The sequence below is a fragment of the Amaranthus tricolor genome, chromosome 15, assembly GCF_026212465.1.
Source record: "Amaranthus tricolor cultivar Red isolate AtriRed21 chromosome 15, ASM2621246v1, whole genome shotgun sequence".
Taxonomy (NCBI): domain Eukaryota; kingdom Viridiplantae; phylum Streptophyta; class Magnoliopsida; order Caryophyllales; family Amaranthaceae; genus Amaranthus; species Amaranthus tricolor.
Window position 1 is genome coordinate 7,448,262 of NC_080061.1, and position 12,644 is coordinate 7,460,905.

At 34.2% G+C, this 12,644-nt stretch overlaps 1 protein-coding gene across 1 annotated transcript; it reads left to right on the top strand.

Moving 5' to 3' along the window:
* The first annotated feature begins 5,035 nt into the window (after window positions 1-5,035).
* Window positions 5,036-11,056, top strand: LOC130801799 (uncharacterized). Its single transcript, XM_057665690.1, has 10 exons — window positions 5,036-5,241; window positions 5,325-5,438; window positions 5,532-5,597; window positions 5,805-5,951; window positions 6,039-6,149; window positions 8,933-9,004; window positions 9,325-9,408; window positions 9,516-9,616; window positions 9,908-9,992; window positions 10,310-11,056. The coding sequence occupies exons 1-10, from the start codon at window positions 5,164-5,166 to the stop codon at window positions 10,685-10,687; spliced, it is 1,236 nt and encodes a 411-aa protein (XP_057521673.1). The 5' UTR covers window positions 5,036-5,163; the 3' UTR covers window positions 10,688-11,056.
* Window positions 11,057-12,644: the final 1,588 nt, after the last annotated feature.

Here is a 12,644-nt window from a genome sequence, read left to right on the forward strand (position 1 = left end):
CAATTGATGCAAAACGAGTGGAACGAGTGAGTAATGTTTTGTTAACCAAAATTTCAAATAAATTTATAATATTGAATTTAATTCTAGAGTAAATTTGCGAATAACAGTGTTCGAGTGTAGGGCTTTTGCGAATTACAGCCTTAAAATTTATTTTTTGCGAAATACTGCCACCAAAGTATCAAAGTCTACACCATTCAGGCCAAGTGACCGTTGACCTACCCAAATGACCTTTGATCAACCTAAACTACCATTGACCTTCATTAATCACTTTTGACTCTTGTTGACCATTCATAATCACCTTTGACTTTCCTAATTACCAATAGTACCCTTGTTTTTTAGCACTTTAACGTCGTTTTTACCCTTCATAACGATATTTTTCAAAAAAACGGATGTCACAACTATCCTTATGGGTAACTCTTTCAAAATTTTGGTTTAAACGTAGACCGAAAAAGATATCCAACGCCGCTTTTACCCATCATAACAATATTTTGTTTAAAAACGGACGTTACAATTATCCTTATAGGATATCTCTTTCGAAAATCCGGTCGAAACAAGTACTAATTTGTCTTTTTTCCGGCACATAGATTGAAAAAGATATTTAACGTCATTATTACCCATCATAACGATATTTAAAAAAAAAAAAACGGACGTTGTGATTACCCTTATGGATAACTATTTCGAAAATGCGATCGAAATAAGTACTAATTTGCCTACTTTCTGGCATCTAGACCGAAAAAGATATTTAGTATAGTTTTTACCCATCATAACGATATTTTTTTCAAAAACCAAACGTCGTAATTACCCTTATGGGTAACTCTTTTGGAAATTCGGTCGAAATAAGTACTAATTTGCCTATTTTTCGGCACGTAGACCGAAAAAAGATATTTAACGACGTTTCCATGTTAATGATTGAAACCGGTCTACTATACCCATCCACCTGATTGAAATAAGACCCTTATTCCACCTGAAAGATCTTTTTGCTACATGTATATCGGAAGGATAAACGTTTCATCACATAGTACCATTCGCCTATTTTCCAGCGCATCATCATCATCATACCCAGTGTATCCCGCTCATAGAAAAACTATGGATAGGGTATGGGGAAGGAAGGACGGCGGCAACTCATACCCATAAAAGAGAGCGTGGCCAAAGGATTCCCCGGCTCGAAAAAGATAAAGAGACGTATCTACACGGAATAGATAACTTAACTGCCTATAAATAAGATAAATAAGTAGAACCGACTACAAAATAAAGAGAACAATAATACTAATAATGAAAAGAAACGAGGTAAGCAAGAGGGCAAGAACACCAAAAGGTAATCTAAAAGGAAGTTAGTAGTTTTAAACATGGATATGGCGCCTCCAACTACCCCTATCTCTAGTCAGGTCCTTAGAGAGGTTTTACTCATGCAAGTCAACTTTTATTTGCTCATCCCAAGTTCTCCTAGGTCTTCCTCGACTCCTCTTACCCTCTACTATAATGCTTTCTACCCTCCTTACAGGGGCGTCGAAAGTCTTTCTCTGCACATGTCCAAATCACCTCAATCGATTCTCGCGAATTTTTTGAAAATAGGGACTACCTTCTAGTTTGTCCCTAAACTCTTGGTTCCTAATTCGATTCATCAATGTGTGCCCACACATCCACCTCAGCGTACGCATTTTTGTAACTTCCATTTTATATTCAAAAATAGCAAAGCAGGTCTGGTTGGTTCCTATTTTCCGACACGTTGACCGAAAAAAAATTTTGACATTCTATTACCTCAAATTTTCAATTATTTAAGTTTTTGTTAAGGAATTGAGTTATAATAATTTGAATAACAGAGTGTCAAAATCTCAAAGACTAAGAGACTTATATAAGTTAAGAATATTTTAGTCTAAGTTTTTTGCTTTAATTTAAAGTAGCAATCTCAAGTAGTTGGACTGGCGCGCATATATATTTCATATTTTCACTTGAATCTTTTTCAAGTTATACAAAAGTTATTTTAGCAGATCAAGTGGCTTTTGTATAACAACTCGCTCTTTCCCGTAGTAATTTCTTTCAACGACTACTATAGTTGTGGCCCGTGGGTACAGTGGCTAAAGACTTTTTGCAACTACCATGGTGGTTGCAACGAAAATTTTTGGTGTCATAGTTATTTCGGTGCCAAAAATAAATTTTATACTCCTGAATTCTTATTTATATTGCAAAAAAAATGTCGTTGATAAAAATTATCATTTTGACACCAATCAATTTCGTTGCAAAAGCTTTTTTTCGCAATGACTTTATCTGAGGGAAAAGATGGGTAAAAAAAGTTTGTTAAAGTGCAATCAAGGTAATTGTTCTTGTTTCGTTTTGTAGGACAATTAATTAAGAACTTAATCTCCTGATTTGTGATTAATCAAGAATAAAGTGTTGGTGGAAGCCTGTTTTTACTATTTTGCCAAGCTATGCAGTAAGATCATTGGAAAAGATGGTTGTTCCTGTAAAATGCAACAAGGGTTTAGCAGGGCCCAAAATGTTCTTCTGAGGACCCACTTCGACGCCCAAGTCAGTATCAGTTTGAGACAAATTGCCTAATAGGTCCTTTAGGAACACTGTGGCTGCAAGGTGGATTACTACTTAAGATTTATTTTGACGTGAGGTCTTTGTGATTTAATATCTGACAAATGTTCTTTTGAAGATTAGTTAGAATAATTATAATTACTCTTTTAGATTTATCGTTGTGCTATTGATGTTATTTTGAAAATCAACGTGGGTTCTTGAAATTCAGTTGTAATAATTCCTTAGCAATAAATTACATAGAGTTCGTTGTACCTCTCTTAATAGTAAAAATTAATTATCTCATTTATGAGCTCCTCGATGTGTATTTATAGTCCATCATTATGCATGTAAAACATTCCTTCTGTTGTTGTCCTCGACGTGTCCAATTCTCCTTTACTTTGGTAATTTTTCCTTTTCTTTTATCTGACGCTCTTTGCTTCCTCTATTAACATGTGTCCCACTAGTTTATAATGACCTTCTATAACGACAAGTGTCTTCCAATCGCACGTGATCTTCCCATGAACTAATACTCCTAATGTATGTTCAAGGCTCCTTCAACCCTCCCAAATGAATATTGTCAGATTTCCTTCTAATCTTATTAATTTCTCCCGGATTAACATTAATTTAATTCTCCCAGATAATTTTCTGCTATAATTACTTATGACTAATATTTTACATATACAGTCACAACGATAATGGCATATGAATTGCGTCAATAGGAGTAGAAGGTGCAATTGCTCACTGATGGTGGAGTTGCTCATTGATGGGGGCACTTGAAACAAGTGGAGAAAACAGTTGGAAACTAATTTACTTGACACATGAAAACATTTTAGCAAAGATGGCACTTGAGGCAACTGATAATTGTAGAATTCAAAATGGGATGAGGAAAAATTAACAAAAAATGCTCTTGAGAGGAAAATCGGGAGGAAGAGAAATGTTTAAGGTTCACGTTGGCTGATGAGTAGAATTTGAATGAAGGGAAGATAAATAGTTTTTTCTATTTTTACAAATATACTGGGAAAACTTTTTGCAACAAGTAACGTGTGTGCAATGAGTAGTAATATATTGCAAATAGATAATTAGTAGCCTTTGATATATCTTGTGTTTAGCAGCGGTTACTTTCGTTGCAACAAAAAAATATCAATAATCTTATTGATGAGGTGACTAGACTTTGGTAAATATATAGAGAGATGGTAATAATGAGTTGGCGTATAAATCACATCATGATATATCTATAGGGAAAAACATTTTTAGGGTATTGGGTGACCTTTGAGGTTATTAGCAATGAGGTGACATTTATTGGACTTTACGAGAGTTTAGACTTGTCTTTAAATGTTTGTATGGTTTGTCTTTGTTGGTTGTTTAACTTATTTTGACATGACTTATAAGTATTTATCTAAATTAGGATAAGGATTAACTTTTCAAGGATCTAGAAGGAAAAGCTAGAACATAATGCTTAGTATATTGTGTTTGTTAAAATTGATGATTGTACTTTATTAGAAAAAGGTGAATTAGTAAAAGTTAAGATAAAATAATAATTGACTAAGATGAAAAAAATAGATAAAACACGTGGATGAAAGCAAAAAGCAGGGAATGATCATGTAAAAAATGAATAAGAAATATCAAAAATTAAAAATTGTAGCAAATATTAGAGCACAAAGACAATATATAATTTTAGGGGGCATTTTGCAATTTATTGTTGATTATTGTCTGGTTTTGTTGGTTTGTTTGACTAGTTGATCGCATTAATTATCATGTTAACCAAAGCCAAATATTAAACTAATTGTTATAAAAATATTTTCTAATAATTAGTTGTTAGATATTTAATTGTTTATTAGAGGAAAGTGAAGCAAGAACCTAAAATCAATAAAAAAAAAAAGCTATTCATGATAGGTTTTTAATTTTGGTGTATATGTCAATTGTTGTCTTAAAACTATTTACTAAATTCTTTTTCTTTACCATTTGGTTCATAAAAAAATCAAAAATAAAAAAGGCACTAAAAAGTTATGCGAATTGTCCTCTTAATATAATATTGTAGTAAAATAAATACATTTGACCTAATTTTGGTGTTAATGTCAATTAACCTATTTCTCTAATTGATCACAATAAAATGGTCAGTGATCACATTAACACATTAAATGTACATTGATCAACCAAATATAGATGATCTCCCCATGAGACTAATTTATTTGATAATTTATGTAAAAAAAATACAAATTCTTATGTGAGACGGTCACATCATAAAACGCTATCCATATATGGGTCGAATAGACCAATTAATATAATTATTAACATGTCAAAATCATTTTTTTATATCGTCTCACCGAGAGACGGTCTCACATAAATGAAGATGAGTATATCACTGGGTGTTCATTCGGATAATCAAGTTGATTTCGGATGAGGTGTTTTTGATCAGTTTAAAATTGAATTTTGTGCGCATATTATTTATACATTTGTAACTTTTTATTTTTAAGTCGGGTCAAATTATATTCAATTAAGGATCAGTTGAACACTCGCAATCATCATGGTCAATAGGCGTCACTCGGGCTAAGGAAGGGTTTAGGTGTTGGAACAAGGAAGGACTATTATTGCGGCTGTCTTTCACCTAGCCACCAAAATCACGAAGAATCTCGCAACACAACAATGGCGACCATGACTTTGGAGAAGACCCAGGAAGAGCTACGTAAGGAACTTGAGGCTTTACAGCGGCAACAACGCGAGGTTCCATTTCTTCCTTTTCTTTTTCTCTCCATTTCCCTTTCTTTTTCATCTTTTTCTAATGAATTCTTGGTTGATTGGTGCAGTTGACAGAGCGTATTAGGGATCCAAGAGGACTTCGTCGCGGAGGTTTTTCTAGTAATAATCCAAGAAATTTTAATCCTCCTCTCCAACGTGAACGTGCTTTTACTAGACCTATTGTAAATCCGATCTATTTCATCAATTTCTTGATTATCAATATGAATTACTTTTTGTTTCAATTAATTAATTCATTCGTGATTTATCCATGTTAGGTTGATAGGAACAATTCTAAGGATGAACCTCCTCCTAAGCGTCGATTGTGCTCCGCTGTTGTCAAGGTTTTTCTTTTTTCTTTTTATGTCCTTTTGCCCTAATTTTTTATTCCCTGTTTGGGTTCTATTGTAAAATGAATTTGTGGTTGGAGTTAACTTACATAATGGTTGGGGTTCATGTCATTGTGCTCTAATTTATATTCCCAGCTTGGATTTTGTTGTGAAATGAATATATATTGACATACAATGGGTCTATGTTGTTTGATTATGAAGGTGGATGACAGTGTTATGGTTGAAGGAGATAATTTAGGTAGTGAAGTGCAAAGTCATGCTTCTGCTGCTGTTTCCATTTCTATGAGTAGGAATGATCAGAAGCCTTCCTTTTCGCAACAAAAGAATGGTGCTTTACAAACAGAAAATGTTAGTAATTTGTTTTCATGTTGTCTACTTTGTGTCTAATTTTATTGAACAGTAAATGATATTTGGTATCTTGATAATTCATTGTAGGGATTTGATCATCAGGTGAAGGAGGTTCCTAGAGTTTTGCCCAAAGATGAGGATCCAAGATTGGTTAATAGGAATAGGAGGATGTTGGGTCAACTTTTGGGAACCCTTGAGGTATGTTTCATTGTTATTCTTAAAACTTTAATCTAGTTTTGAGGTGTGGGTAAGTTATATTTCTATGAAATGCAGTTTGGTTTAATTTTAGAATTTTTTTTAAGAAGCAAACTGTGAGTGAACCATAATCAGGGTATTTAATTTCAGATTAGTTTGTAAGCCTCATTAAGAACATTCTTTGGGATTTATAATCAAAGTAGAAGCAGTTTCAAAAGTATAAAAATACAGAACTACGTTAATTTGGATTCTATACAGGACAGCGATGCTAATTTAGCCTTTAGATTGATTATTGGAATTTAGATAGTACTTAGTAGTTTAGATTGCTCTTGCGAGTTTAAGTTTTGACTATATTCATGTTAAGAATTGTCCTTCATGCACTGTTATGATTATCACTCTAACTGTTGTCAGTGTAGGAAATGACAAATAGATTGACTACTATCTGCAATGGTAACTTTTTTTGGAGGGTAGATGCTGGCTTTTGGCAGGATATTTGCCCTTTGCCTTACCGGGAATTTGAAACTACTTCTAAAATTGATGACCAAGTAGCTCTACCTTTCCTATAACTTATCTTTTACTCTCTGTGTCCCTTTCAACTTGTTAGTTTTCCAATTTGGGATGTCTCAACAATTTGGCGTCAAATTTTTATTGAAAATGTTCCGATCATGTTCTTGAATTCTCACCCACACATTTTTTTCTTTTTTTCTTTTTAATTAAATTATCCACACAACTCAATTTTTTGTTTCATGATCTCAACAATTCAAACAAACCTCATCCAGTTCTTCAAAAATAATTTTTCGTTACATTGTAGGCTTGTAGCATATTCATTTTAAGCAATGGCAATGTACTAGTGTAGTGTGTCTTAAAGCCATGACTAACTGTAATCCGCTCCGCCAAATCTACCACATTGCATTCAAACTCACCTTGCTACCACTTTCCCTTTCCCTTACTTCTACCTCAAACACACTTCCTACCCTCAAGACACTTTAAAAGCAACCACTCAATATTAGAGGTGTTCAAAACAAATGTGAGGATTCAACATTACCCGATCTTGTGATCGAACTGGACTTTGACCCGACTTCAAAATGAATTGAAAATTATGCAAAAACCAACATGGACACAAAACCCAATTTTGAACCGTCTTGAAACATATAACTCGAAATCAATTCAATACCCGAATGAGCACCTCTACTCCACATCGAAATTCTTGAAGAGATCTCTACCATTGTTTCCAGCATGTGATTTGTTGTCTACCTTGTCAATTGCCATCAAGTTAATGAACATTTCAACTGTGGTGTGACATCATTTCTGATGATGGCAATGTAGTTTTTCCGAAGAAGAAATAAATTAATCAGCTGGATGCATTGGGTTATAAGAGCATTTTGTGAAGATGACCATATAGTTGGAATTATTTATATTACTTTTTGCTTTTCGTGAACTGTAATGATAATATATTTTCTGAATGTCGAAGATATCGTATTGCATATGTTTTGTACTGGAGAATAAGTAGAAAACTAGAAATGCAAGAGACGGTTAGAGAAATTGAAGAGAGAGGGAAAGTTGTATTACCAGCTTGGTGAGCTTGCTATTGCTTGCTACATAAGACAAGTAGACAACTTGAGCTACCTTACTCATAGATAATTTTCGAAAACTTATCTCGCATCAGCAAATTTATATAATTCTGAAGTCCCACTCTTCCTTATTTGTATTCACATATTCTTCTGTAATTACAATGACCAATTAGCTTAATACTTTAAATTAATGAAATAAAGACAATTCCTTATTTGTGTGCCTTTCCACACACCTGATATGCTAGCACTTTGCTGGACTGGTGACCTTTAATGGTGCATCACAGTTAGATTTCGCTGTTTGGTGTATTTTCTCGATTTTATTCTCTTTGGTCGAATCTACTTAAATTAAGAAATACATGTTTCTCCCTTAAAGAAAGCAGAAAGGAAATACAAGTTTCTGAAATAAAGAAAACATAACAAAGTTTACTCCCTCTGTTCCTTAATGAAGTTCATACAAGGAATGTTCATAGGAATTAAGAAAAATAAAATCTTTTAGATAGCGAATATATTATTTTATTAAATAATAATAATGGAGAGTGGGAACTATAAGCATCTAAAAAATTTATTAAAAGAAAATTAGTAGAAAAAAATATAAAAACCACAAATAATAAAAAAATATTGTTTTAAAGTTAGTGGGAAACGTGTGGAGAGTAAAGTTAGTAAAAAATATGTAGGACCGCAAACATTATTAAACTATTAAAATGAGAATGAACAAGATTATTTTTGTCCAAAATTTATGGGATAAATAGTATGATTCTTTATGGGAACAACAAATAAAACATTCAAAAAGGCAAATGGAAACTTCTTTAGGAACGAAGGGAGTAGCATGTACTGTTTTTAGTAATGGAAGTCTGAATTCTGGTGAATTGGTTTGTATGGATTTATAACTCCTTAGTCCTTACTCATGACATATTTGTTTTAAAATGTGTAAGTTTGGAAGTCCTTTTACTTTTCCTAATTGCTGTTTAAGCACCTATTTTTTTCCATACACTCTTTAAATCTGTGTTCGTGCTTTCAATTTGTTGTATCAGATGCTTATATTTATTTGATTAATTCAATTTTTTTTATTAATCATCTTTTTGACATGTAGCCGGCCCCATGTTGTTTGGATTAAAGCTTTGGCATTGTTGTTGCATTGTCAAATGATCTTTCTCAATCCTGTTAGCAATTAGAGTCTGAATGGCTTTTCCTTCCTCCATTTAATCTTCGTTTCAGAAATTTAAAAAAGAAGACATGCAACTATCAGGGTCAGATGCATACATGCGAAGATCATCTTCCTTGCAAAGAGTGAGTATACGCTTGTCCAAGTTTTCTTTTTATTATGTGAATAACAGGCCTGTAGTCAAAAGAAGTTGGGCCCATTCTGAACATGGTCTAGTAACTTGTGTAAATTTGTTATAGTGAATATGTTATTTAGTTAGGTTGAAGATATCTATAAACATATCTCTGTTGTGTCAGGCCATGAAATTTGGTTGTTTAATGCCATTGTTATGTTATGCAATATATAACAATTACTGTTAACTGTGTCGCTGAGGATTGGATTTAAATATAATTTTTACATTTACATGATAAATTTCTCACTGGCGTAAGGATTTTGATCCTATTAGGCTGAGCAAAAAGCACGTGAAGAAAGCGAGAGGCTGCGGCAGCAAGAGCGCGAGCGAATTGCTGAAAACAAGAAACGTGATTTGGTATGCTATCTATATGTCCCTTCTTTTGGCTTGGTGCTTTGTGTTACTTGTCTGTCCCTTGAGTAGTTGAGCTACATACTTTCTGTCTCACACTGTTTATCTTTCAGATGCTCAGGGCTCGAGTAGCTGCTAAGGCTGAAGAGAAGAAGCTAGAACTGCTGTTTCTTGAATGGATCGAGCACCATAAAAGGCTTACGAACTTTTTAAGGTGATTTTTAATTTAAACTTTTAGGTCAATTTTTGGCATTTGCTAATAATTTTCTAATTATTGAGCAAACTCTTGTCCAATTGCAGGTTAATTTTAATTTAGGTCCAAAAAGAGTCCATATAGACAATTTTATTGAGCCAAAGATAAGTTTCATTTCATGTGCATGCCATTCAAGCAACCGGATGGCTCGATTTATTTGGGTTTGGCATGTGATGATTAGGTATTATTTTTTAGCAACATTCTAGTTATCTGTCTGATTTTCTAATGTTTTCGTTTATTTTGGTGATTCAGGACAAAGACAGAACCGCCCATTTATTTCATGCCTGCCAAGCCATTGGAAGAGGATCCTGAATTACATGAGCAGAAGAAAGAACAGGTGATTGTCTTTTCAATGGTGTGCAGCTTTTATGTTGTCTTTCTTTTCTGATAACAGCATCAGTGGAGATGTAAAAAATCCTATTTAAAAGTGAGACCAAACTAACATCCGAAAAGTGATGCTAATTCTTCTGAATAAGGACATTATCATTGACAAATTTCTCTATTATTTAGCTAAGTATTGGTTTATGTTTGTCAAACTAGTCAGTAGTCTCTCGTTGTCTGTCGTTCTCGTTCCAAGTGGTAGTTTCCGTGTCAGGCATATCAAAGCTACAGTTTGATCGTTATATAACCGGGTGCTTTTCTTCCTAATTGCAGGCCTTCTTGGAATGGAAGGCTGCCAGGAGAGAAGAGCTTTCTGCGTACCAGAAAGAAATCCATGAACAATATATTGCTAATGTTGAAAAGGATCTTGAAAGGGGGTTAACTGCAAGAAAATCTAGAATTGCAAACAATGATGCAAACTTGCAGGAAACCATGGATAAAGAGTTGGAAACACATAGGCTGGAACATGGACCTAAGGCCAGAAAAATCCCAGATGCTAACAACGAAGACGAAGATGAGGTAGAAGATATAAATGTTGGCGAGGATGATATGATGGATGATGTTCTTGGTCTTGATGATAACGAGAGAGGTGATGAACAAACCAAGCGTGACGATGACGATGGCAACCCACCATTGAATGCTGTGGAGTAGACGCATTGTTTAAGCTAAATTTTCCGTTTGGTATCGTTAGAGTTACCTTTTTCTTTCTCGGCAGTTGGATCTCCGTGTTAGATTTTTGTTCTTGCATTGTATTTTGTGTACTAGGTGATTATTTAAGTAGTAAGTAACCTCATCATCTTCTACAAGCTGGTTTTGCTTCATCTCTATCTCAATAGCCTCTATATATGGCTCTTTTCTTTGGACAATCAACTTGAAAGTGTCGTTAGCCGCGACACTTAAACTACTTCACCAATGACCAATCATTATGAATTACGGCTTAGCTTGAAATTTAGTTCGTAGTATGGTCTGGTTTATGGGCGAATGAACTACTTCCTTTACAGTAAATCGGTTTCATCTTCATTCCTTGTTCTTCTTCATTGTTTCATGTATCTAACTAGTGCATGAGTGCATTTGTGTATGCATCTAAAGTTGTACAAGGTTGCAACTCTAGCTTCCTAACAATTTCCTTGTATTTAGGACTCCTAACTATTTGATTCCTGCTTCAACTTTTCCATTTTAAGGAATACTTAAAAGAGCATAAGTGGGAGGCAAGGACTTTTTTTTTTTATTATTATTTTTATCACTTATTACAAGGTATGTTATAAAAATGAGAGAGTTGGGTGAGAATTGATTCAAGAGTTTAAGATTTTATATTTGAAAAAAAAGTGATAATTGCTTTAACGGAAACAAGACTTGATTTTCAAGTAGGAGGCAAGGACCTAATTAGGCTTCACAAATTCTTGTGAGAGACGGACTCTTTGAGAGACTATTTCTGATTGGGCCGGCTTATTATATATTTTTAAAAATATTATAAGTAGGCTTTAAGAATGATATAAGTAGATATTTAAGATATTAAAAGTAGGCATTAAGGATAGGGTAAGTAAGCTTTAAGTAGATATTAAGAATACGATAAATAGGCATTAATTTTTAATGGGTTGAACTTGAAATATAGTCTTTACTGATATTTCATGATATACCACTGAGTTTCTTCGAAATTCACCATATACCACACGAAATGTTTTAATTCACCATATACCATTAAGTTTACGTCCGTTAGCACAGAATACTATTAATGACAACTGCCGTCAATGTGCCGTTTGTGAGAAAGGTTGTTGACTACACGACCTTGCACACGGATTTCAGAGAGCTGTGTGCACTATTAGCATGGTTCTTGGACCTTTATGGCTAGGCCCATGTATAGAGATGACGTCCCCATGATTGGTTAGATCCAGATCTCCATGGTCAAGGCTTGGATCATGCTGCAAGGTGGGCTGGTCAGCGGGTGTTCTGTGGTACTGGGCTATTGCTGTTGCTGTTGTGTTCTGTTCCTCTGCAATTGTTGTCTTCTGTTTTTGTTCATTCTTATCAAATGTGCTAGTTTTTGTGGGATGTTCATGATGGTTTACACCTATATACATATCTTCAAGGACAGCAGCTTGTGCTGATATGCTGAATTGATGATGAATTGAACAATTCATTGATTAACAATTTAAATTGCTGCTTGTTGACTTCAGAATGCACACATTCTGATATAATTGGTTGCTCAATCACAGGGTTGACCTTAAGCATGTTCATTGAAGTCTGAACCAAGCATATTTGATTCTGTTAAGACCTGCACCATATCAAACATAGTGCATCAAGCAACAGAAGACTCAGCCAGATCATCCCCTTCGAGATCAGACCTTCGCCTCCTACGCATAAGCTGATTACCCTCATCATCTTCGTCCTTCATATACAGCACAACAATAACCTCTAAAACCCTATTCTTGAAACCCAAAATCAATACAATTTTGCAGATTATCTTGACACCCAAATTCAATACAATCTTGCAGAGTAAAAAGAACTAAAAAGACCCAATACAAATTTACGAATGGAAGTCTATACTCTATGCAATTACAGAAACAATAGCTGTATGTCTGTACCCTAGAACAATTTTCAACCTGATCAA